Here is a 27,920-nt window from a genome sequence, read left to right as displayed (position 1 = left end):
AAATCTTTGGATAATAAGGCTTGGAAGGTTGTGTTAACAGGCTGGGTACATCCAGTAATTACTAAGGAAGGAGAAGCCACAACTGACAAGAAGCCTGAAGAACAATGGTCCAAGAAGGAGGATGATCTAGCCCTTGGAAATTCTAAAGCATTGAATGCCATATTCAATGGAGTAGACAAGAATATCTTCAGGTTGGTAAACAACTGTGAGGTGGCTAAAGATGCTTGGGACATTCTCAAAACCACTCATGAAGGCACCTCTAGAGTTAAAATGTCTAGACTACAGCTGCTCACCTCCAAGTTTGAAAAGCTAAGGATGAAAGAAGATGAAAATATTCATGAATTTCATATGAGTATTCTTGAAATTGCTTATGCCTCAGGAGCCCTGGGAGAGAAGACGTCAGATGAAAAGCTAGTAAGGAAAATACTCAGGTCACTCCCTAAGAGATTTGCTATGAAGGTGACAGCCATAGAAGAGTCTCAAGACATCTCCAACATAAGGGTTGATGAGCTAATTAGTTCCCTCCAAACATTTGAGATGGGAATGAATGATGGTTCTGAAAAGAAAACCAAAAGCATGGCCTTCATGTCAAACACAAAGGAGGAAAATAGTCAGGATGTTGATGAAGATCTGGCCAATGATGTAGCAATGCTGGGAAGACAGTTCAACAGACTGTTGAAAAAGATGGATGTAAGATCTAAGGCTAATGTCAAGAACATCGCATCTGACATCAGTAAATCCAACAATGCTGGAAGAAGAACAAGGTCAGATAATAAGCCCAAAGAAGGAAAAGAAGTACAGTGCTATGAATGTGATAGGTATGGACATATTAGAACTGAATGTGGAACCTACCTCAAGAAGCAGAATATGAGTCTTGCTGCCACTTGGTCTGATGAGAGTGAAACAGAAGAGTCTGCAAATTTGGTGGCTGCCTTGACTGGAAGATGGGGTTCTGATGAAGACTCAAGTGATGATGAAGTAACCTTTGAAGAGTTGGCCACTACCTACAGAAAGTTGCGTCACAAAAGTGTAGAGGTGTGTAAACAGGTTGAAAGCCAGAAGAAGGTAATAACTCAACTGGAGAATGAGAAGGTAGAACACTTGGAAACCATCTCCAAATTAAAAACAGAAGAAGTGGTTCTGAATGCCAAGCTAGATGAAAGTCAAAGCCAGAAGAAAGTGATAATACAGCTGGAGAATGAGAAGGCAGAGCATGTGGAAACCATCTCCAAGTTAAAAACTGAAGCTATGTTCTTGAATTCTAAACTAGAAGAGATGACCAAGTATGTAAGAATGTTAAACAATGGATCTGACTCCTTAGACAAGATTCTCCAAACTGGAAAAATAACAGGAGACAAATCTGGCATTGGGTATAATGGATCTATGCCTGAGTGCAGTTACATTGGTTGCAAACCTAAATCCAAACCTAAGTGCAGCCATATTAAAAGAAAACCTGAGATGTCACATCATATGTCACAACATCAGAAGGAAAGACAACAGAAAGGGAAACACCAAAGATGGAGATGCCATTACTGTGGAAATTTTGGCCACTTGAAGCCCTTCTGCTATAAGCTGTATGGTTATCCTAGCCCTGTTCATCATCAGACTCACTATCAACCCAGATCCAAACATCACAGGATGTCAACAAGAAGCAATGGGTTCCTAAGACAAATGTTACAAGTCTAATAGCTCACACTCCCTTCAGAGTTTCAGCCAAAGAAGAGTGGTACTTTAACAGTGGGTGCTCCAGACACATGACTGGAAACAAAGACCTGCTAACTGGCCTTCATCCTCATTCCATGAGGTATGTAACCTTTGGTGATGGAGAAAAGGGTGAAATCAAGGGGATTGGTAAGCTTGATTGCCCTGGAGTTCCTGAACTTGACAAGGTCCTACTTGTTAAAGGCTTGACTGCAAATCTAATCAGCATCAGTCAACTATGTGACCAAGGTCTAAATGTTAACTTCACTAAAACTGAATGTCTGATTACTAACTAAGAAAGTGAAGTGATCATGAAAGGAGTCAGAACCAAAGACAACTGTTACATGTGGAGCTCTCAAATTGGTTATTCCTCAAAGTGTACCTTATTCAAAGAAAAAGGGATGAAAATGATTATATCTTCTAGAGGAACTCCCAAGATTGATGAAAGACAAGTCTGTGGGAAATGTCAGACAAGGATGTCACACCAGAAACTCAGACTTGACATCACTTCCAAAGGAGAAAAGCTCACGATGGCTCAAATAGATAGGAGGTTGGATCAGATGGTTGAACATGTTGCTAGTCATATGCAGTCTGAAGTTGGAAAGAGCTTTGTTGGACTTAGGCTACAAGCCAAGCAGATAGAAGGGCCTATGTGTCTATCTCAAAGCAAAAGTGCCAAGAACAATGTTAAGAAGATTGGGATGGAGAGTGAAAGGACACCTGCTCCTACATATTTGAAAGATGAAAATGGTGTTTGTGCTGAATATATAGCAGCTGGAAGTAGCTGTTCTCAATAGGGTTGGTTGAAACTTCTGTTGACTGAATACAATGTCACACATGATGTCATGACATTATACTATGACAACCTGAATGCTACAACTATGTCCAAAAATCCTACTCAGCACAGTTGGACCAAGCACATTGATTTCTATCATCACTCCATTAGAGAATTTGTGAAAGACAAATTCATAGCTCTAAAGCATGAAATGCAATTAGCTGACAAATTTGCAAGGGTTTTGGCTAATAATCAGTTTGAATATTTAAGAGGGAAATTGGGGATTTGGATTCTTGTGAAGTTATGGCAATTAAAGTGGAGTGGAAAAGGTAATAAAAATAGTGTCTGCCCACTTAAAAGAAATGCCACATTAATGATAAATCATTACCTAGTATTGGAACTAGTATTTATGCCATTTCCACACACTACCTCAACACTACCATTTCCATCTTCATCCAACTTCTCAGAAAACTTCTTCTAGCGCAAAGATATTTTTCTCAAAAGTTCAACAAAATGTCTCAACATCCCTCATCCTCTGGTTCAAAACCCACTCATCACGCAAGGACTCCCTCCATGGAGTTTCTAGATGAAGACATGTTGGACGTTACTCCTCTTTGTGTGATTCCAGGTGACGCTCCTGGCCCTTCTTCCATGGCTGGAATTTATCAAGGTAACATTCCTGAAAAATCTCCTCATAAAGATGACATGCACTTTACTGATCGTACCATTAGGAACCTAGTTACTAGGATTCTGAATGAAGGGCATGTAGTCAAGGGTGTTTCTACCCCTCTGTCTAGAAGGGACCCCTCTCCTGAGGTGGAACCCCAAGCTGAGAAAGATGATGATTCATCTAGATCAGAGAAGGAAGTGGCTGCTGAGGGATTATGTTCTCTAGGTAAAACATTACCTAGTAAGAAACCAGCAGATGTGTCTCATGAAACTGCTGAGAATGTTATTGATCTAGAGGAAGAAAGTTTTGAGCAAGAAGATGACACATTGGTCCATCTTGTGAAACCAAGTGTAGCAAAGAAATTGAGGACTAGAAAAGGGAAGACTGTGGCTGAAATGAGGACAGCAAGAAGAGTGAAAAAGGTTGCCGGTGTAGGACCCTCCAAATCATGGAGTAAAGTTGAGGTTAGGAAGAGGAAAGTAAGAGAGAGTTCTGACTCTGAAGAGGATGTCGAAGACGTTGTCCCAGACATCTCCCCTGCTAAAAGGAAAGCTGTTAAAAAGTCCCCAGCCAAAGTGGCAGCTGTGCACTTAGACAATATCTCTTTTCATCTAGAAGATGGTGCTGCCAAATGGAAGTTTGTCATTCAAAGAAGGGTAGATGTTGAAAGGGAGCTGGGAAAGGAGGTTGTAGAAGTGAAGGAAGTGATGGATTTGATCAAGAATGATGGTCTGATGAAAACTGATGTTGGTTTACCCCAATGCTTTGAGGGGTTAGTAAAATAGTTTGTTGTGAATATCCCTGAGGATATTTCTGAAAAGAGTAGCAAGGAATTCTACAAGGTTTTTGTAAGAGGTAGATGTGTGAGATTCTCCCCAACCATAATCAACAAATTCCTAGGGAGAGGAACTGAATGAGGTGTGGATTTAGAGGCTACAGACAATGAAGTCTGTAGGACTATTACTGCTGGCCAAGTTAAGGAGTGGCCTAGTAAGAATCACCTATCAACTGGAAAGCTAACTGTCAAATATGCCATCTTACATAAGATTGGTTCAGCCAACTGAGTGCCTACTAATCATATCTCAACCATCTCTATTGGTCTTGGAAGAATCATTTATGCTATTGGAACCAGGATAAACTTTGACTTTGGAAGGTTTATGTTTGATCAAATTGTCAGACATGCCTCTACTAATGCAGTAAAGCTGCCCATTGCCTTTCCATCTATCATCTCTAGGATTATCTTAAGCCAGCAACCAGGCATTCTCAATACAAGTGATATTCCCAGCAGAAGAAAGCCTCCATTATCCATTCACTACAAGTTGTTTGAAGGAAGCCATGTCAATGATGTTGTCATGACATCTATAAGAAATGAGCATGCCTCTCAAGGTAACTTGATTGATCAATTAAAGGAAACTTGTAAGGAGATGGATAATGGTATTAGGGTTGCCAAGGCAAGGAAAAAGGCTTTTGGAGGTTCTTATTGGTAGCTTAGAGAAGGAAGAGATGGAGAAGGCTGGTGAGACCAAGGATTCAGATGCCAATACCTCAAGTGAGAGGTCCAATGCTCAATCTAGTGGCAACTCTGATTCTGAAGGTGAAGATGTTGCCTCTTCCTCAGACTGAGTGGTAATGGTTCCCCCTGAAATGAATATTGTGTGTGCTGTGATGAAGACTGGGTTGGTGTGTGTGATGTTATGAAAGCTGGTCCCCCTGATGTTTTGATGCTGAAGAATTTGTTTTTTTTCTGTTGAAATGTGTGTAATTTGTGGCAGTCCTTACTGATGCCTTTATGTAATATTTGGGCTCTTAATGAGTTCCATGGATTTCTAATTATCTCAACTATCATAGCTGTGTATAATTATGGTATGTATCTCCTAACAATTATGTTTTAACATTTTAAATGTTATAACATCTGCCGTGACATTCTCTGCTAGGCTAATTGACATTTATTTTGTCTAATTGGTCACCTTTGGTCAATTTTGACTAAAAAGGGGGAGAAGTGATGATGTGGAGCTGTGTGGAGATGTATGTGCTGGTATAGCTGAACAGATGAACAACTATTGTTGAAGGAGATGTGTTTGATGTAAAACAGAATGTTGTTCTGTTCTGTGATGATGGGGGAGATGTCTCATGTTCTATGCAGCTGATGTTGGAGGAGATGTCTGATGTGGTGCGTAGATGATGTTGAAGCAGATGTCAGAGGGTGGTTCTGATTGTTACAGGTGTTATGGTTACAGGTGATGTTATTATTAAAGGAGATGTTTGTGTTGCACAGATTTTGGGGGAGAAGAAGTACCCTTGTGCATTTGTGTGTTTTACTAGTTGCTATCAATAGCTAGTAATTTCGTTTGCTTCTCCTGCTGCTTAAACTGTTGTTTAACTGCTGATAATTTTTCTTGTGAGCAAAAAGGACAGATATATGCTTTAGCCAAAATTTTCCAAAGGGGGAGTTTGTTGGTTCTAAGTGTTGGCAACAATTTTGGTAAAACAAAGAGTGTTCACAAGATGTTGCATGTGATGTCTTAACTTAAGATATCCATGTACCTGCTGGAGTTTAAAAAAATATAATTATGCAGAATTGTTTCAGGATGTCATACACAATGTCATGGCATCTAGTATTATGTACCTGCTGGAAATTATAAATGGAATTATGCAGGATTGTTCCAGGATGTCAGACCCGATGTCATGACATCCTGTACACAGAACATTCAGGGTGAATGTTATGTGTTTTGTGATTGCGCATTTAATGGCAATCTATGTATGATTGAAGATCTGATTTGCAGGCGCATTCGATCATTAATTACAACCTGATTTACTTATTTTCCAAGGAGATCTAACCAGCTGTCATGAGAAGATTTAATTGGAAAATAGTTTTAGGGTTTTCAAGATGTCCAAGCCTAGCTGGAAGCTTCTATAAAAAGGGACTTGAAAAACCTGATTTGATACACAACCAATACTGAGCGAAATATTGAGAGAATATAAGGGTTTGTGTCTTGTTTAGTAGTGAGACTTGTAAGCCATTCAATTCATCCATAGATGATTGAATTGGTCTGATTTGTGGGTTGTAAATTGTCACTCTAAGCTTGTAAGCAAGAGTGTGTGTGTACTTGATCAAAGTTGTTAAGCAAGATCAAGTATGTGTCTACTTGATCAAAGTTGTTAAGAAAGATCAAGTGTGTGACCACTTGATTAAAGCTGCTAAGCAAAATCATGTGTGTTATTGAAAAGTGTCTTCTTTTCACAAGGAATTGTTCTTTAAAATCACAGGTGTGATTGAGGGGGAGTGAGTGGGTTCTCATATCTAAGAGTGCTTAGGTAGAAGTCGCACGGGTAGAGATTAGGTGAAAAAGACTGTAACTTGTTGAAGTGTACGGAGAGTCTTTGAACTGATTCTATTTAGTGGATTTCCTTCCTGGCCTGGTAGCCCCCAGATGTAGGTGAGTTGGACCGAACTGGGTTAACAATTGCTTGTGTCTCTTGCTTTACTATTCTTTATCTTTATCCTGTTTGCATTACTCAGATATTAGTGTCGTGACATTACCTTCGACATCTCATATCTGATACCAGAATTTCACCTAGGATGCACGCCTCATATTCTGCTATATTGTTTGTGCAATCAAAACTTAACCTTGATGTGAAAGGACTGTATCCACCACTCGAATTCAATAGAACAACTCCTACGTCGTGCTCCATGTAATTGGAGGAACCATCGAACATGAGCTTCCACCGAGATCCGGATTCCGGTCCTTCATCAGGTCCTAGGATTTCACAATATTTTACTACCATAATGTCTTCATCAGGGAAGTCAAATTTCAACGGCTGGTAGTCTTCAACAGGCTGGTATGCCAGGTAATCAGACAACACACTTCCTTTAATAGCTTTTTGGGATACATATTAGATGTCATACTCAGACAATAAGATCTGCCAACGGGAGAGTCTTCTTGTTAAAGCAGGCTTTTCAAAGATATACTTTATTAAATCCATTTTTGAGATCAACAAAGTAGTGTGACAAATCATGTACTGCCTTAGACGACGAGCAGCCCATGCTAAAGCACAACAAGTTTTCTCCAAGAGTGAATATCGAGTTTCACAATTAGTAAACTTCTTGCTCAAATAGTAGATGGCATGTTCTTTTTGGCCGATTTAATCATGTTGTCCCAGCACGCATCCCATTGACTTTTCAAGCACAATTAAGTAAATAAAGAGTGGTTTCCCCTGAACAGGTGGAATTAGAATAGGGGGCTCTTGCAGGTGTTGTCCAATCTTCTCAAAAGCCCTTTGGCAGTCAAAGTTCCATTCAACTACTTGATCTTTTCTAAGCAACTTGAATATAGTTTCGCACGTAGCAGTCATATGAGATATAAACCTAGAGATATAGTTCAAACGTCCAAGGAATCCTCTGACTTCTTCCTCCGTACATGGAGTAGGAATTTCTTGTATTGCTCTAACCTTGTCTAGGTCTACCTCAATTCCTTGTTGATTAACAATAAAACCAAGCAACTTTCCAGATCGGACACCGAAGGTGCATTTAGCAGGATTCAACCGTAGTCGGAATTTTCGGAGACACTCAAATAGCTTTTGGAAGTGATCTATATGATCCTTTTCACTTTGGGATTTTGCGATCATATCATCAACATAAACCTCAATTTCCTTGTGCATCATGTCATGGAAAAGAGTGACCATTGGTCTTTATTAAGTTGCCCTGGCATTTTTGAGACTGAATGGCATTACCTTGTAGAAAAATGTTCCCCAAGGGATTATGAATATGGTCTTTTCCATGTCTTCTGGAGCCATCTTAATTTGATTATAACTTGAGAATCCATCCATGAAGGAGAAGACTATGAACTTAGCAGTGTTGTCTACCAGAGTGTCAATATGTGGCAGGGGGAAATCGTCCTTTGGACTAGATTTGTTTAGATCCATGTAATCAGCACACATCCTGACCTTGCCATCCTTTTTGGGTACTGGTACGATATTAACTACCCATTGAGGGTACTTCGCAACTGCTAGAAAACCGGCATCAAATTGGCGTTTCACCTCGTCACAAATCTTTAGAGCCATGTCGGGTCTTGCTCTTTGGAGCTTCTGTTTCACCGGCGGGCAGTCTGGCTGTAGTGGCAGCTTGTGGACAACAATATCAGTATCTAAACCCGGCATATCCTGGTATGACCATGCAGATACATCTACATATTCTTGTAGCAACTTGATCAATCTGTCTTTGATGCTTTCCCCAAGTGTAGTCCCAACTTTGACCTCTTTCTTCTCTTCCTCAGTGCCAAGGTTGATTGTCTCCACCGGTTCTTGATGCCGCTGCAGGGGCCTTTGACTCGTGCTTGAGCAGCCTTGCCATTTCTTCAGGGAAATCACAATCTTCCTCACTATCCTCTTCCGCTTGGTAGATGGGGAATTCAAAGTTATAGAAAGTAGTGCTGTCATAGAAGTCAATTGGTTTATTGATTATTCTGCATGTTTTTTAAATGATGGTTTTTTAGAAAAGTGAAAATAAAATGCAAAAGAAATAAAAATATTTTTGTATTTTTTGAAAGGATTGCCATTTTAAGGAAAGAAAAACAAATAAATGAACGATAAGAATTTGAACAAAATGTTCTTTATTTCTCATAATGATTTTAAAATTTAAAGTGGCCCTACAAATGATCTGTTATCCTTGGGTAGAGCTAAGGATTTTGAAAGAAAACAAAGGAAAACACAATTACTTTGACACAGGAAAAACTTCTGGAATCTCAACTGCCTCCCAATTTGTTAAGGCTGCTTCTCCATTTTCAATGTCATCTTCAATTGCACCAACTTGATCCCCATGAATAAAACTTGTGCTTCGGAAGACTTCTTGAATGCTCCGTATGTGGTCCTTTGCAGGGACCAGGGATCCTTCCTTAGTAGAAGGCTTGTACCCTAAACCGAAACGATCCTTTTTCTTGCCGACATCGATGACTTTCCCCCAACATGCAGGACCTCCACCTTCAACTACTGACTTCGCGCTCTTCAAAGAGGCGAACGACAAACTGGCTTTCTCAACAGGATCCTTTACTTTCGCAAGTGTAGCATTGGCTATTTCAAGTGCTTGGGAAGAAGTCTCCAAGGCATCTTCATCAGCCTCAATATAAAGGAAAGAGGAGAGTCGACTAATGATGAAATCTTCTTCATCGGAGATAATGACGAGCTTGTTATTGACGACAAACTTCATTTTTTGGTGCAAAGTAGAAGTCACTGCCCCAACAACATATATCCACGGACGTCCCAAAAGGAAGCTATAAGTGGGATTTATGTCCATGACTTGAAAATTGATGGGGAATACATGCGGTCCAATTTGGATTGATAGCTCTACCTCCCCAACTATCGTCCTTCGGGAACCGTCAAATGCTTTTACCACAAGCGCACTGGGTTTCATCTCCGACCCTTGGTAAGATAATTTAGCAAGTGCCCTTTTTGGTAGGACATTGAGGGACGACCCAGTGTCAACTAAGACCCTGGCCAAAGCATGTTCTTGGCACTTTATGGATACATGCAAGGCACGGTTGTGATTTTGTCCTTCCTTGGGTAGCTCCTCATAGCTGAAACTTAGAGTGTTGCAAGTTGTGATATTAGCAACCACCCCATCGAATTGGCCAACCGTTATATCCTGAGTAACATGAGCTTGAGCAAGCACTTTTAGTAGAGCCTCCCTATGAGCTTGGGAGTTCAAAAGCAAGGATATGATATATATTTTTGATGGTGTTTGATGTAGCTGATCAACTATCTTGTAGTCTCTTTTCTTTATCATTTTCAAAAATTCAACCGCTTCACCTGATTGCACCGCTCATTGTATCCCTCTAGATTCTTGGGTAGAAACTGCAGTTGTGGCTTCTTTTATCGGTTCTTGAGGGATTATATCGAAATTGGGAGTATAAATCCGACCATTGCGGGTCATTATGCTCGTCCTTGTGATGTTCGTGATATTGGTGTCAACATTCTCCAAGCTCTTCTCACACTCAACATCTTTAGGTTCTCCATCCACCAATGTTATGTCATATTTCCAAGGCACGACCTTGGTGCTTTTGAAGGGAAAAGGGTGGGCATACAAACTACCACGGGTGATGGATGAACAACATCCCTTCTTTGATAGGTTATCTCAACAGGCTTTGGTAGATTGAAAAAGTGTTCAATTACTGAAATTTCCTCGTTTGTTACAAGACCACAAACTTGTAAAACACCTTGATCCATCAAGTTTTGAATATCAACTCGTACCAATTTACACCCTTTTGGATAAACGACATATTCTTCACAGTTGTCTTGACAAGTATCAATTAAACTAACTCCCACCAATCTTGAATTGAGTTCTAGCAACAGAGTTTTAACATGTTCAACATTTTTTATTATACAAACATCAGATACATCTTCAATGGCATTAATAGAACCATGCACCGGCAGAGGGTTACTCTTTATGTTGGGTCCAACATCTCGAAATGAAAGGATCTTCTTTTCAACCAACTCTCACACAATATGCTTCAAAGCATAACATCCTTCCAAATCATGCCCATGGGTGCCCTCATGCAATGGACAATGGGCATCTTGATTGTACCATGGAGGCAAACGATTTGGTGGAGGACCCAAATGTCTGGGAGTCACCAATCCTTTCTGCAACAATTATGGATACAACTCAGTGTACGTCACAGGGATCAGAATGAAAGGAGGTGTACCTCTTTGTACCCTATTCTGATTTGGAAGATTTTGTGGACGGGGGACTTGCGGCCTTGTTTGTTGATAAATGGGTGTCGTAGGTGCTCCATGGTATACTGTTGCTTGTTGAACAGGTTGATAGATAGGAGCTTGTGATTAGTTGAAAGTTGGTGTGACTGCTGCCACATACGGTTGTTGGATATACTGCACTGGATAAGTTGGTTGTTGTTGAGCAATTTATTGATGCTGCTTCTTCCATGAGTGACTCCTTCTTTGACTGGTTGACACTGTGTTTGCTTCACCCTCTTTCTTTCTTTGAAAACCTATGGAAAACGTTTTGACATTGTTACCAGATGTTTCAGTGGTGGTTATCATTTTTCCATTCTTCAATCCAAGCTCGACTTTTATGCCCACGGCAACCAAGTCAGAGAAACTTGCTGATACACTACTCACCATACTTTCATAGAACATGTGCTTTACTATATCTATGAACCAATCTGCTAACTCCTTCTCAACAAGGGGTGGTTCGACATACGAGGCCACTTCCCTCCATCGTTGTGCATGTTCCTTAAAAGACTCGCTCTCTTTCTGGGACATGCTGAGCAATTGCCTCCTATCTGGGGCCATATCCATGTTATACTTATAATGCTGGATGAAAGCATCAGATAAGTCTAGGAAACAACGAATTCTACTTTGATCAAGGCTTAAGTACCACTTAGAGGGAGCACCCTTCAAGCTGTCTTGGAAGCAATGTATTATAAGTTTATCGTCCTCCACGTGCGCCGCCATTTTCCGATAGTACATAATGAGGTGACTTTTAGGACATGAGTGGCCCTCGTACTTATCAAAATCCGGGGTCTTGAATTTCGTAGGAATCACGAGACCAGACACTAGGCACATCTCCCTAGCAACAACACCAAAGACTTGGTCACCTTCCATAGCCCTTAACCTTTTCTCAAGAATATGGAAATTCTCTTTCATTCCTCTTATGTATTCATTCCTTTCATCATCTTCGTTGGAAAAATCTGGAGCATGGTGTTGATCTTCAAAATAAGGTTGCACATGTGCAAGGGCATGGGGTGGTGCAAATGTGTAAACCACGGGATGAGCTTCATTGATAGTTGGTTGAGGAACTGTTTGCTGAGTGGATTGTACAACTCCAGGGGCACCTTCAACTGGAGGTGTAAAGCCGAGAGGTAAACTGAAGACTGGCCAAGTAGTAGGCAGTGTCCTTTCAGGTTGGGGTTCAATCATAGGACCGATGATTTCTGAAATGACCATCGTTTGGGTGTCCAATTTGGCCTTAATGACTTGTAGTATCTCCATGACTTAACCCATGTTTCCTCGTAGGTCCTCAAGTTCTGAGCTTACTCTCTCCAATTCTTGTTCTTGATCTGCCATTCTTTGACGAGCGCTGGCTCTGATGTTGTAGTGGTGTTGAGGACTCAGTGTGTAACAACTGAATAGAGAAAACGGAATGAGTTTTTATTTATTTATTTAGAGAATGCATGAATGTATGTATGAATGCATTATGAAATTTTATGTTTCTTTATTTTTAGGGATTCTTATAAACTTTGCAGTTGTTGAGCACGCACCTTGAAAGTAATATGAACAGAAACAGAAGACAATAGTCAGAAGCTGATGCAAAAATTCAATACAATTCAATGAAGCCAAAAAGTACGAAGTATACAATCAAAGTGGGTACAAAATATTAAGCCAAATACAAAAAGTGGAAATAGCACGAAGCAAACAACTTAAAAAGTCTTCTTAGCAACTCGCTCTTTATGGGCCTTCAATTGTTCTTTGAATCTTCGCATCATCCTTTCGCAAAGCAAAACAAGGTCACGAGCCGAAGTATGAGTGTTATTTTCATCCATGTCCTCTAGAGCATTTTCTAATTTCAATGGTAATTCTATGGCCCCGCCATTAAAAAACTCTATGAGGTTAGCCAACTTCGTATGGTATGCAACAACACTTGGCTGCAGAAGGTTGATGGTGCGTTCATACTCATCCAATATCTCATTCAAATGCTTCCTATGATTTAGCCAACCCATGTTTTGTCTCTTTAGAGACTCATACTGTTCCTTCCAATAACTAGCTAGCTCCTTATTGGTATTCAGCTCATCAAACTTCTCTTCCCAGGCTTTAGGACATATTTAAGAGGCTCTTTGGCCTCGTTCCTTAAGGCGATTTTCACGTACCACTTCAGCTTCGGAGCTTCAAAGTTTCTCCTTCAGTTCTTGGATTTGGGCTTCAAGCTCCTCCCTTACCTCCTTCTTTTGCTTAGTGGCTAGGTCCCACCAATGTTTCCACTCTTGTCCATCTCTTTTGGCCTTAGCTAACTGATCATGGTGTGAACCTAATCCACTATCAGCCCGATCTAGGCACTCCAAAACTCTTTCCTTGAGATCTTTCTCAATTCTGTTCTTCTTACGACTCTCCTCCAAAAGCTCCTTCATTTGGTTACTCTTCCTCTTGAGAATCATATTTTCCCCAGTTTCTTTGTATAGTTCAGATTGTAGATCCTCTTTCTCCTTTCCAAGTTTAGCTACCATGGCTCGAAGTTCTTCCACCTCTTCAAGAGAATCAGGGACTGGTTCTGGTGAAGTAGACTTTAGAGTAATCTCTATAGAAAAAGGGAGCTTCACAACTTTGATCCTCTTCGAGACCCATTGCTGACAAGGAACCCTTATTGCACCATTCTTCTTTGCTAATTCTGTTCCTTTGGTATGCACCTTTTCCCAAGATCGAATGATCTTATGGAGTAGAACAGGATCATTGGTTCCCATATCATTCGAAACCATCTCTTCTAACTCTTTATCATCGGGCTTCCCATGCATAGGGTATCCAAATTGTCGCAGAGCTAACATGGGGTTGTAGTTGATGCAACCTTTAGATCCTATTAGTGGTACATTTGGGAAACTACCACAACTAACAATGATTTCTTCAACATTCAGATTGTGTTGGTACCAAATGATATCCTTAATAGAAAAAGACACCAGAGTTCTTGCCCAATCCCCATTGGACATTTCATTGATGTGAGCATTAAGCTTGAACACGTATGAGATAAGCCAATTATAGAGAAACGGAAGGCAACATACCAACATCCCATTCTTCTTTTGATGTCGACTATGCAAAGTATGAAAAGTGTCAGCTAGTAGTGGAGGAAACAAACTATGTTTATCCTTCCAAACGGCCCAAAAGACACTTATGGTAGCTGAATCTATAAAACCTTCATGGGTTGGAAACAATACTAGCCCATATATGAGAAGAGCTAATATATTTTCCAATGCATCCCAATGATGTATCACAAACATCCTTTCTGCTTCTTTTTCTAGGTAAGCCCTCCAAAAACCAAAGAGATTCTCCCTTTTCTTCCAATTAGCCAATGCATCAGATATGGGGATGTGGAGTGCAAGGGCTAACTTCTCTACCTCAGGTACCTGAACAATTCTATTATACGGTGTCTTTCCTTTCATAGAAAATCCCAAGAGTTGGTCAAATTCCTCCAAGGTTACAGTTAACTGAAAGTATTGGAATAAGAAACTTCGAAGCGGAGGATCAAAGAACTGAGCCGAAGCGGTGATGGCTGGTGTTTGAACATCTACTGAAAGGAGATCCAAATTTTGGCCAAATTTTGCTTGCAAAGTGTAGCGGGGTTTTCGTTACCTTTAGGTTTATTTACTAAACCAAAAGTCAACATACAATTCGAGTCGCCACCGCACTTTTATTTGTCCAAAGGAAAGGCTAAAAAGCGAACAAAAGCCAAGTAAGAAGTTTTTCAAATAAAAAGCTAATAAAAATGTCAGAGATCTGGGTAAGGGGGTTGGTTATGAAATGGGAAGGTTTTACGCATCCAAAACATCCTTAGTACTCTAAGGGAACCCTTTTTGCAAATATGTGTTGTAGGTTGGTATTTGTGAAAAAAGATTTCTGCAAAAGATTGGAGGGATGAGAAGAAAATAGATTATATTTACAAATTTTGTTGTTTGAATGGATGAACCCATTGCCTACGTACCATCACAAAGGAGGATCAAAACCTCGTAGTTCGGGGTTAAAATCTCAAAGATTGGTGAATTGATTTTAATCAAAAAGCCTTAAGGTCTTTTGTTATCAAAGGGAGAAAACTCAACCTAAACCAACAATCCACCATGTGAGGAAGGCTTCAACATGCTAGTGAGGGGTTAACCCTATAATAAGCATGGAAGATTTATAATCCAACACTAAGGATGAGGTGAGATTTACATCAACCACTGTGATAACTCAAACCTATGACTCATGTTTTTTGAAAGGTTTTAACAAAGTGGCCATTGGAACCACAAAACAACTTGAAATGGGTTATATTTAAAAGTTAGATTTATTTACAAAATGAGGTCAAAATTGGATTAAAGTTTATTTACAATGAGTATTTATGAAAATGATTTTGAAAAGTCAAAGGCTTAATACCTAGGTTTCTAATTTGAAATAAAGTCAAAGTTTTGAAAATGATTTTTGGCTTGGTTAGAATGGGGAGAAGATTAGAAGGGCTATTCCTAAAGCAAACAAAGGTAAGAGGGGAAAGATAAACCCTTGGAGTTCCTTTTCTTGAAGTCATAGAGATGACTCAAGATGCTCCTTTCCTTTGGACTTAACACACAAACAAGCAATCAAACAATTTGAATTCAAGCTCCTATGATCTCCATTGGCTTAGCTCTTAACTTGGCTACTCATGACAATGGTCCTCTTTTCACAATCTCAAGGTGGGATCCCTATCACACAAAAGCACACATCAAAAAGCTCATAACAAAATAAAGGGAATGGACAAAGAATAAGTTTGGAGGAGAAGTCCATTGAGATCAACTTTGGATTTTAGCATTCTAAAGGCATGAGGCCTAGTTGCTCTTCAACAAATTTTGCATTCTAAAGGCATGAGGCCTAGTTGCTCTTGAACTCCTTTGAGCATAGGTAAGTCCTAATTCTAAGTCCTTTCTCCTTTTGCATTTGGTTCACATCAAAACAAACACAAACAAAACAAGATAGCAATATATTTATATACAATAATGGGCTCAAATGAGCAAAAGAAAAATGACATAAACATAAAATATGTGCTCAAGTGAGCAAAGTGAAAATAAATATGAATAATGAGCAAGAAATAAATGACATTAAAAGTAAATGGCAAGAAATTAAATGCTCAAGTTAGTAAGGTTATGTTAGCTTGCCATAAGACAATGTAACGCTATGTTAAGCAATCGTAAGTGGACTATTGTAGTAGTCACACCTATTTGAGGCCGGTCAATAAAAATATAGGCAAAGAACACAAGTTAGAGATCATGACTAGTAAGCCAAGCTCCATAAACTTGTCATGCCAAACAAAAGGGGAAGGGCCTTGTATTGACTTTTAGTTATTTGCTTGACCAAAAAGCAACCTATCTTGGACACAAAATAACTCACTTGATCATGGATCAAGTTGAGTTTGGTTTGGATCAAAGAAGGTTAGACTTCTCATTTGTCAAGACCAACTTCAAGACTTTAACTCATTGGCCATTGATGGAAAGAAAGGGATGAAGATGAAAGGGAGGGAAAAGGAAAACAACAATCAATTCCATTTGATCAAATGTGAATCAAATCAACATCAATCAACACCAAACATAAGAGAAATGAAGATAACAAGTCAAGGAGTCAACAATATTTTTTTGGTATTTTTTGAATTAAAATAAAATGCAAATAAAAAATAAACAAATAAGGTTGAACCTCAAATTCAATTCAAATCAACTTCAAAAAGTCCAATTAAATTCTCATAGGTTCAACATAGTCAAACAAGCTTTGACTAAATTTCTCACAAATTTTTTAAATCAGAAAGTAATTAAAAACAATTAAAAATAGCACAATATGAATTAAAATCTCAAATAATCTCAAAACAATCAAGAAATTGTTGAGACTATTTTTCATTGACTTATCATGATCCATAAATGCTATGAATTTTTTTTTGGATTTTTTAAAAGTCAGAAAGTATTTTAAAATGAATTAAAACCATTAAAAATCAAATAATCCATGAAAAATATCAAATGAAGTCACAAAAATAATTAAAAATCATAATATGAAACTAGATTTTTCAAGAAATTTTTTGGAATTGGTCTCATATTTTTCTGACTTAAATGAATTTTTGAAAATAAAAGGAATTAACAGAAAATAAATGGGAAATGGAATAAACGGAAAAAACCACAGCCACATGATGCATTTCATTAATTGACGTGGCGCTTATGGATGGTCCAGATCTGAGGACACACGTTGGGCTTGAGTCAAACGTGCAACAACATGTATTAAATGAAGTAATTGAAACGGACGTGTGAGATTAGATCCTGAACACAAGATCCAAAGGTCAGGAGGATGCACACGTGGTGGTGGTGGTGGTGGTGGAAACCACCATCTTCTCCGGCGAAGCAACATAATCCGGCCACATTTGCAGAAAAATAAACTTCGATGAAAATGGAAAATAAGGACATGGAAATGAAGCTCGTGTGATGGAGATCATCACTATACCAATGGATCTCCCTCACTCTTCCTATATTGAGAGAAATGTGAAGGAGAAAATCATGGTGTTCAAATTGAAATTTCATGAAATGAAGAATTGAAAGCACCAATGGCTTGCCTCAAGTATGAGGACTTCAGCAAACCATAGAAACACAAGCAAACTACATTGAAACAGGAGATTCAGATCCAAAAAGTTTGAGATGATACCTTTGAATTGATGAACTTCTGGCCACGAATTCTCCAAGATCCTTGCTCCTTCTTGATCTATGAATGTAATAGAAGTCATAGGCTAAGGAATTTGGCTTTAAAACTCAACTAATTGTAGCGGGGTATTCGTTACCTTTAGATTTATTGACTAAATCAAAAGTAAATTATACAATTCGAGTCACCACCGCACTTCTATTTATCCAAAGGAAAGGTTAGAAAGCGAACAAAAACCAAGTAAGAAGTTTTATCAAATCAAAAACTAATAAAAATTTCAGAGATCTGGGTAAGGGGGTTGGTTATGCAATGGGAAGGTTTTAAGCACCCAAAACATCCTTAGTACTCTAAGGGAGCCCTTTTTGCAAAGTTGTATTGTAGGTTGCTATTTGTGAAAATATTTGTGCAAACATGATTGGGGAGATGAGAAAAGAATATACAAATTATTTACAAATTTTTGTTTGAATGGATAAACCCATTGCCTACGTACCATCACAAAGGTAGGATCAAAACCTCGTAGTTCGGGGTAAAAATCTCAAAATATGGGTGAATTGATTTGATCAAAAGCTTTAAGGTCTTTTGTTATCAAAGGGAGAAAGCTCAATCTAAACCAACAATCCACCATGTGAGAAGAGCTTCAACATACTAGTGAGGGATCCACCCTATAATAAGTATGGAAGACTTATAGTCAAATCACTAAGGATAAGGTGAGGTTTACATCAACCACTATGGTAACTCAAACCTATGGCTAATGTTTATAAAAAAGGTTTTAACAAAGGTGGCCATTGGAACCACAAAAAACACTTGAAGTGAGTTGTATTTACAAATTAGAAGTATTCACAAAATGAAGTCAAAGTTGACTTAAGATTCAATTCAAAATAAGCATTAATGAAAAGAGTTTGAAAAATCAAAGGCATGTGGCCTAGGTTTCTAGTTTTGAAAACAATGTCAATGTTTGCACAAAATGAGTTTGGCTTGGGTTAGAGTCGAGAGAAGAAGAGAAGGGCTAGTCCTAAACATGCAAAGATGAGAGAAGAGATAAAACCCTTGGAGTTCCTTTCTTGAGATCATAAAGATGATTCAAGATGCTCCTTTCCTGTGGACTTAGCAAGCAACAAGCAATCAAAACAATTAAACATTCAAGCTCCTAGGATCTCCAATTGGCTTGTCTCTCTTAACTTGGATGCTTATGACAATGGTCCTTCTAACTATCTCAAGTATGGAATCCCTATCACACAAGAACAAACAATCAAAAAGTTCATAATGCAATAAGAGAAATGGACAAAGAGAGAGTTTAGATTAGGGGTCCTTTCAAGTTAACTTCAAGATTTAAGCATTCTAAAGGCATGAGGCCTAGTTGCTCTTCAACAAAATTAGCATTCTGAAGGCATGAGGCCTAGTTTCTCTTGAGACTCCATTAAGCATAGGTAAGGTCCTAATTCTATGTCCTTTCTCCTTTTTGCATTGGGTTCACACAAACAAAGACAAAACAAGCACAATGTAATAATATATTTACACAATAATGTGCTCAAGTGAGCAAAAGAAAAATAGCATAAACATAAACATGAACTCAAGTGAGAAAAAGGAAAAGGCAATATGAATAAATGAGCAAGAAATTAAATTGCATTAAAGTAAATTGCAAGAATTAAATGCTTGAATTAAAAGTTAGTAATTAGTAGTTAGTGTTAGTGTGCCATAAGGCAATTTAACGCTATGTTAAGCAATCGTAAATGGACTAATGTAGTAGTCACACCTATCTGAGGCTGGTCAATAAAACTATAGGCAAATAAACACAAGTTAGAGATCATGACTAGTAAGCCAAGCTCCTACAACTTGCCATGCCAAAAGAAAAGAAGAATGACCTTGTATGGATTTTAGGTTTTTTGCTTGACCAAGAAGCAACCTATCTTGGACACAAAGAAATTCACTTGATCTTTGATCAAATTGAATTTGATTTGGATCAAAGAAGATTAAGCCTCTCATATGTCAAGACTAACCACAAATCATTAACTCATTGGTCAAAATAAATAGAAAAAGATGAGAGATGAAGATGGAATGTACAAAATGAAAATTCAAATGACATAACCAAAATACCATGGTCAAAAGTGAATGGAATCAACATCAATCAATGGTAGACAGAAGTGAAATGAAGATTAGAAGTCAAGAAAGGTCAAACATATTTTTGGTATTTTTTTGGAATTAAACATCAATCAATGGTAGACAGAGTAAGGTCAAACTTCAAATCCAATTCAAATCAACTTGGATAAGTCCAATTGGATCATCATAAGTCTAACATGGTCAAACAAGGTTTGATAAATTTTCTCAACATTTTTTGAAAACAGAAACTATTTTAAAATCATTAAAAATGAAGAAAAATAACACAAATGGACTAAAATCTCAAATAAATCTCAAATCAATTAAGAAATTGATGAGAATATTTTTTATATACTTATCATCATCCATATGTATTGAGAAAATATTTTTGGAATTTTTGAATATCTAAAAGTGTTTAAAATGAATTAAAAACAAAATAATTCACAAAAAATATTAAATGGAATCACAAAAATAATTAAAAATCAGATTATGAAACTAGATTTTAAAAGAAATTTTTTGCAATTGGTCCCATATTTTTGTGATTCCAAATAAAAGAGTTATGAATTTTTAAAAAAAAATGGAATAAAAGAAAATAAAACAGAAATTAGAAAAAGAGAAAAAAACCAGGAGCGCACGATTCAGCTCATTAAATGACGTGGACATGATCAATGGATCAGAAGCGCGCGCGTACCATGTACATGAGTCAAGCGCGAAGCAACATGAATTAAAATAAGTCAGTTGGATCATTGGCCAGGATTAAAACACTGGAGCCTCATCCAAGGGCCAAAACTCATCCACGTGGGGATGGTGGTGGAAACCACCGTCTTCTCCGGTGAGCAAACAGAAACAGGCCACCAGTTGCAGGTTTTGCAACCTCAACCAAATTGCATGATCTTTATACCAAATTAAAGCTGGGGTGATGTACATCACCCCTAAAACCTTGGATTGTTCTCAAGATCTCTATGGAAGGAGAAATCTGAGATGGAAAATCCAGGTGTTCAATCTGAAATACATTAATTCATGAAATTAAAGCCACCATTGGCTTGCCTCTCACACGAGGACTTCAGAGAACGAAACAAACACAAGAAGATCACATCATATAAGGAGATTCAGATCAAAACAGTTGAGATGTAAACCTTTGAAGTTCAACTTTGATGAGCACGATCCAACCAAACTCTTGCTTGCAGCTTGATCTTGAGGTATGGTATAAGTGCAAGGCTAAGGAATAAGTGTTGAAGATCAACTGATTTTGTTGAAATTCAAACTTGAAAAGAGAAATGAAAATTCGAAATTCCTTTGGTGTGAGGTTGGGAATGGATTTCAGTAGAGCTTTAGGCGCCTTCAGGTTGATTAATGAATGAAGCGAGGTGTTTATTTATAGCTGAAGCTGCAAGGAAAGTGTGATGAATCCGTGTGCATGAAGCTTTGGGTCCTCCATGCATGGGCCTGTACAGACGCATGTGAGGCCCAAAAGCTGATGGTTTTGCAAGTTGATAGCATAATGAAATGATTTGGACGTGCAAAGTGAATGGTATTTGCTTGTGTAAGAAGATTTCATGTGAAATGCATAAATGGTCACATATATTCCTCTCTTCAAAAGTCCCATATGGAAAATCCAATCATAGGCATGTGAGTAATGGTTGGAAAGGTCTTGACATAAGGAATAAAATCTATGTTGGACAAAAATCCATTTGGAGTTTGGAAAATTATGAAAACTGGTCATGAAGTTTGAGGTACAAAACATGCCTTTGAAAAATTTGCCAAAAGTGACCAACTTCAAGCCCTTCTGCTTTAATGATTCAAGCCTAAAATGGAAATACTTCCAACATAAAAGTTGTAGATATTTTCAATATGATCAATTTGGACTTAAGTTTTATATCATTTGGATTTTTGATAAGAATGTTATGGGCACTTGAAGTTGGACTTTTTCAAGATTCAATGGCTTTGGTCCAAAGTGACCTATAATGTTTTGTATTATCACATGTACTTCTTTTAGGATTATGAAATTTTGTCCAACATAAAATTTGAAGTAGACATCTTAAACTTTCCAATTCAATTGGTCTCACCTAAAAATCATAAAAAATGAGTGAGTTAGGTCCTTGGGAAGTTAACCCAAAACTAGGGTTTCAGTCAAAATGACCTATAATGTTTTGAAATGAATGATGACCTTCCAAGTTTCAAATGAATTTTTTATGAACATGAAAGTTGTCCATATGGTTCTTAAGAACATTTGTTATCTTAGGGCCATCTTCATTTGATAAACACATCAAAAGTTAGGTCCTAGTGGATTTCAATTTAGTTAGATGACTTGACTGGTCAACTTCTCAAGTCCAAACTTCAAATCTTGATAAATTAATGATCTAGGACACTCACATAGGCTCATATATGCATAAAATAATGAATGAAAGAACTTCCCTTGATTTAATTTGATCATAGATTGAGGTTGCTTCATGAGCAAGGCACAATCAATGCACAGTTGAATTAGGGTTTCTTTGGGAAACAATCCTCAAGCCCTTTGGTTTATCTTGATCAAATTGACAAATTGAGATACTTGGGAGACATATATGATGATTTAGAGCTTTGGGAACCATTGTCATGCTTGCTTTCATCATTATCTGGCCACTTCATTGGGCATAGGAGCCTCCTAGGAGCAAGGGATCTCATGATTGCTTAAGCTTCAAAACAAAAGAGGTAAATGACATATTTTTGTGCTTTTGGTTAGTAAACAAAATAATAAAAGCAATAATATACAATTCAAGCATGCTTGGTGGTCTCAAACCAACTCACACAAGTCCCAACCCTAGGGTAAAGGAACCAAGATGCTATGATCCTTGAGGCAAATGCAATGAGCAATAATATGATGCCATGAGGGATCTTAGGGTCCAAATTAGGGTCTTACAGATGACCCTATTTAAGGTCATTCTATCCGGAGATATGAAGGTTAAAATCTTCGTCTCGACGAGGTAGAATGGGCTTAAATAATAACAAAGAGACGAATTTTGGTCCCTAAGAGACCTCATGATGCAAATGTATGTATGCAAAAGTTAACACTTTGTGGGGAATATGGCTACAAAGAAAAAGAAATCAGGAGAAACTGAAAATCCATAGGAGTAATATGCTCACAAATGGGACAGAGACTCTGGGGAAAAAATGAGGTAAAATGCGTGAGCAGGTCACGACTTGCAAACTTGCTGGGAGACACGAAGGGATTCCACGAAAATAAATCAATGGAAAGACTCGAGCTGACGCAACGATGCATGTATTGGGGAATATGCCAATACAGCAAAACTATCCACAAAGGATACTTCAGATAAAAATTCGGACTCAGGTGGGGAATGTCCATTAAGGACTCAGCTGAGGAAACAACAAATGAGGTATTACTAGTTACTGGGTAATAAAACTCAAAAAGAGACATGTGATCCAAACACTGGTATAAGGGTGAAAGAGCAACACGCTCAGGGAGAAAGAAAATCTAAGACCGGTATAGGGGTGAGAGATCTCCATCATCCAAAACATCTGAGGAAAACCTAAAAGGCATATTTCGACTTAGGAAAATCTGACTCCATAGGGGACAAAAAGTCATAATAGGGAGCAGAAGGAAGGAACACCAGGGATACCGGTTACTGGGCATATAATAGGTGACCAACCAGGCGTGAATTGGGAACATTTCCAAGACACTCATCATCCTAAGGGAGGGATGAAAAAGCAAACTCGAGTTATAGGATGGACATTCGATTCCACAAAGGGAAAACGAATCTTACTCGACTGGGGAAGAAAAAGATACTTCGACTGAAGAGCGCATGAGATATATTATCTATTACCGTCAGAACGTAGATAATATACTCGCATGGAAGATTATCCACAACCAGTTACTTGGTTAATAAAGGATAGATCGGCCGAAAAGAAAGGACATCAGGATACCGGTTACTGGGTATATAATGATGACCAATCAAGGGGAGAAACAATCATTACCAAACAAAAGGTAAATGATAGATGACTCGCTGGGGATACATTGACAAGAGCAATGATTCAAGAGATATATCACCGGTTACTGGGTGGTATACTCAAAAAATGAAGGAATATCAATACCGAATATTGGATAAAGATAACCAACAAGGAGGGGATTACATCTACCGGTTACTTGGTAGAAAACCATAGAAATAGGACTTACAACTACCGGTTACTGGGTAGAAGGCCACAACATCCCCTGGGGAGAGAATGAACAATTATTGTTTACTGAGTAATTGATCACCTGAACCACAGGGAACTGCAGGGGAAAATATCAAAAAAGGGTTCAATCTAGAAACAAACTAGAGAGACACAATGAAGCAAGACTCAACCCAATGAGGATATAACTTAGGGGAGTAATTCCATCCCAATACATATTTAGGGAGGAAACTGAAACAATAATCATCCACGAGGACATAACTCAGTAGGGAATATAGAAAGAAAGATAGACATTTTTTGCCTATGGGGCTGACTCTATTTAGGAGAGATCAGACACAAGCATCTGCTAAGGGAAGAATGTTTCACCAATAGCAGGAGATAACAAGCAAAGATATATGGCAAAAGATGCAATCATGAATATCTGAATGCTATAATTATGCACGCATATGCATGGTTTATGTATGATTAATGCTGACAAATAGCCATATCTAACACAAACAGGTCCCAAAATCAATGGACAGACATCCGGTATAACATCTCAAAAGAGAAGGCCAGACCCACAGGAGAAAATCCAATCTGGTGGGGAGCATCTAATACCAGGAAACACCAATCACCGCTGAGGATCAAGCAGAGTCGCTGCCGGGGACAAAGACTACCATTGGGGATCAAAGACCGCTGTTGGGGATAAGCAAAGGTCACAACTACCAAATGCTGGGGATCAGAGACCGTTGTTGGGGATAAGCAAAGGTCACAACTACCAAATGGTGGGGATCTTCCAACAATTCTCGGGAACAGTTGAAGAAACATCTCTGCTACCGGGAGGAGTAACAAAATACTCAACTGGGGAAGCTATAGAGTCACCGCCAGGGATTTGCTGCTGAACAGACAAAAGATCCGATGTAGAGGAAACTCTATCGAGGTGCTCAACACGGATAGGATCCATCATAGAAGAAACTCTACTAGGGAAAGATATGAAACTCTGTAGGGAACAACCACCAAACAAAAGTTTCAACAAATAAAACACTTCCTTTCATCTTCCGGACAGACATCTCTGCCAAGGAGAAAGAACCAATGCTCCGCCGGGGAAGGACACAACACCTTCACCAACAGCTCTGCTAGGAGGAAACTTTCCAAAAAGGAGGGGAAAATGAATATCAAGCTCTGATCAGGCAGCTCCACTGGGGAAGACTGAGGGCGATCATACCGGGGATAATCTTCGTGAGCAAACCTACGGGGATGAGTTGTAGGCAACCTGCCGAGGAGAGACTACAAGCCAACCTGCTGAGGATTTCCACTCATGCTGGGAATACCTGCTCACTCTGTGGGAGATTTCCATTTATGCTGAGGGAAAGACCAACTTCCTCGAAAATAGATAGCATACCAATTTTTATCAATTTATAAGGGATTTTAGGTCAGTCCACACTAGGGATGACAACCATATAATTGATAAAACACAGATGCTAGACTCAGACTCTCTGGGGATCTGAGGATGAAGGTATACACATCTCCCAAAAGATCAAGGCCAAAACTCTAGATTCCCTGGGGACTTGATGATGTATCACCCTTGTCTGTGCTCGCTGAGAAGACAACCCGAAAGATGATGAAGAGAAAACAAATATTCAAAGAATATGAACAAATGTCTTACCCTTTTGGAAATTGTACTATCCTTGGGAGAGCACTGAAGACGTTCCACATATCTTTTCAGTCATTGTGAATGTTCACTTTGTTTAAAAACAGTTTTACAAAAACTTTATTTGTTTAAGACAATGATATTTATAAATTAAAAATATGCAAATATTTGTTGAACAGAAAACAAATAAGAGTGCAAAGAATTGGATAAAGGCTCAAATTTATTTGATGGAATGGTAGTCCGCAAATGGCGAGACTCCATGGATCTTTACAAATTTGAAATTGGTGATATATATTGGAAAAAGGGCTACATTGAACATAATGACCATTTCTCCACCAACTCTGAATCCAATGTATTTGAAGCTTCAGTTGACGATGACTGAGCGAGGATCTTTGACAGACGACAACTTGTAGAACAAAGTCTTGTCAGGATGCAGTTACTTGCCAAATCCCTAATTTTTGCCTAGATTTCCCCAAGGTGAGGTACTCAATCTAGCGGGATGTATATATTCATTTTTTCATGTCTCTAACTTTTGCCTGGACCGTCCTTTCGGGGTTTCGATCCACCGTGATGCTCATTTTTGCCTAAGCCGCCCTTTCGGGTCTTTAACTTAGCGAACTATTTTGTTTTTATTTTAGGTGAAGTATTTCTTGACTGCATCTGAATTCACAGGACGAGTGAAATCCTCCCCATCCATAGTTGTAAGTATCAAAGCACCGCCTGAAAAGGCTCTGTTAACAACATATGGACCTTCATAGTTTGGAGTCCACTTGCCCCTGGAATCGGGCGCGAAAGACAAAACTTTCTTGAGCACGAGGTTACCTTCTCGGAACACACGAGGCTTGACCTTCTTATCAAAGGCTTTCTTCATCCTTTGCTGATACAACTGACCATGGCACATGGCAGTTAATCTCTTCTCTTCAATTAAGTTCAACTGGTCATAACGACTCTAGACCCATTCAACCTTAGTCAACTTGGCTTTCATCAAGATTCTCGTTAATGGGATCTCAACCTCCACGGGGTGCACAACCTCCATGCCATAAACAAGAGAGAAAGAGGTTGCCCCTTTTGAAGTGCAGACAGATGTACAATAGCCACGCAAAGCAAATGGCAGCATCTCATGCCAATCTTTGTACGTAACAACCATCTTCTGGATAATCTTCTTAATGTTCTTGTTAGCAGCTTCAACAACCCCATTCATCTTGGGTCTATAAGGAGAAGAATTATGATGTGCAATCTTGAACTCGCTACACAGCTCTTTCATCATCTTATTGTTCAAGTTAGATCCATTATTAGTAATGATCTTGTCTGGCACACCATAACGGCATATGAGTTGGTTCTTGATAAACTTCACAACCACCTTCCTGGTCACATTCGTATACGATGCATCTTCAACCCACTTGGTGAAGTAATCAATTGCTACGAGAATAAAACAGTGACCGTTTTACGCCTTTGGCTCTATCATGCCAATCATGTTAATTCCCCACATAGAGAAAGGCCATGGTGATGAAATAACATTCAGAAGTGTCGGGGGAATATGAATCTTATCCGCATAAATCTGACACTTGTGGCATTTCTTCACATATTTGCAGCAGTCAGACTCCATTGTCATCCAATAGTAGCCTGCTCTTAACATCTTCTTAGCCATGGCATGTCCATTGGAATGAGTACCAAATGAACCCTCATGGACTTCAGTCATCAACAGGCCTGCTTCGTGTCTATCCACGCATCTGAGCAGAACCATGTCAAAATTCCTCTTATAAAGCACGTCACCATTGAGGTAGAAACTGCCAGATAATATCCTCAAAGTCTTCTTATCTTTAACAGATGCCCTAGGCGGGTAAATCTGACTTTGGAGAAAGCACTTGATATCATAATACCATGGCTTATCATCTTTCACTTCTTCAACTGCAAATACATGAGCTGGTCCATCCAAGCGCATCACGGTGATATTGTGGACTTCATTCCAGAATTTCACCATAATCATTGAAGCAAGCGTAGCAAGAGCATCCGCCATCTGATTCTCATCTCGAGGAATATGATGGAAATCAACCTCAGTAAAGAACGTTGAAATCCTCCTTGCATAATCTCTATATGGGATGAGGCCAGGATGATTCGTCTCCCATTCACCCTTAATCTGATTAACAACAAGGGCCGAATCACCGTAAACATCAAGATGTTTGATCCTAAGATCAATACACTCTTCCAATCCCATAATGCAGGCCTCATATTCCGCCATATTATTCGTGCATTTGAAAGTTAGCCTTGCTGTAAAAGGAAAATGTATGCTTTGAGGAGTAATAATCACTGCCCCAATACCATTTCCATACTGATTAACAGCACCATCGAACACTATACCCCATCGGGAACCAAGCTCCGGCCCTTCATCGAGCGTAGGCTCATCGCAATCTTTCATTTTCAAATACAGAATCTCCTCATCAGGGAAGTCGTACTGAATAAACTGATAATCCTCAATTGGTTGATGTGCCAAGTGGTCA

At 38.8% G+C, this 27,920-nt stretch overlaps 1 protein-coding gene across 1 annotated transcript; it reads right to left on the bottom strand.

Annotated features, from left to right (window-relative positions):
* Positions 1 to 13,039: 13,039 nt before the first annotated feature.
* On the bottom strand, positions 13,040 to 14,299 carry LOC127081672 (uncharacterized). The gene has a single exon (XM_051021903.1). The coding sequence runs from the start codon at positions 14,297 to 14,299 to the stop codon at positions 13,040 to 13,042; it is 1,260 nt and encodes a 419-aa protein (XP_050877860.1).
* Between the last annotated feature and the right edge of the window lie 13,621 nt (positions 14,300 to 27,920).

Source organism: Lathyrus oleraceus, chromosome 5 (assembly GCF_024323335.1).
Source record: "Lathyrus oleraceus cultivar Zhongwan6 chromosome 5, CAAS_Psat_ZW6_1.0, whole genome shotgun sequence".
Lineage (NCBI taxonomy): Eukaryota > Viridiplantae > Streptophyta > Magnoliopsida > Fabales > Fabaceae > Lathyrus > Lathyrus oleraceus.
The sequence above is the reverse complement of the archived record's forward strand: the minus strand, read 5'-3'. Positions and strand labels throughout refer to the sequence as shown.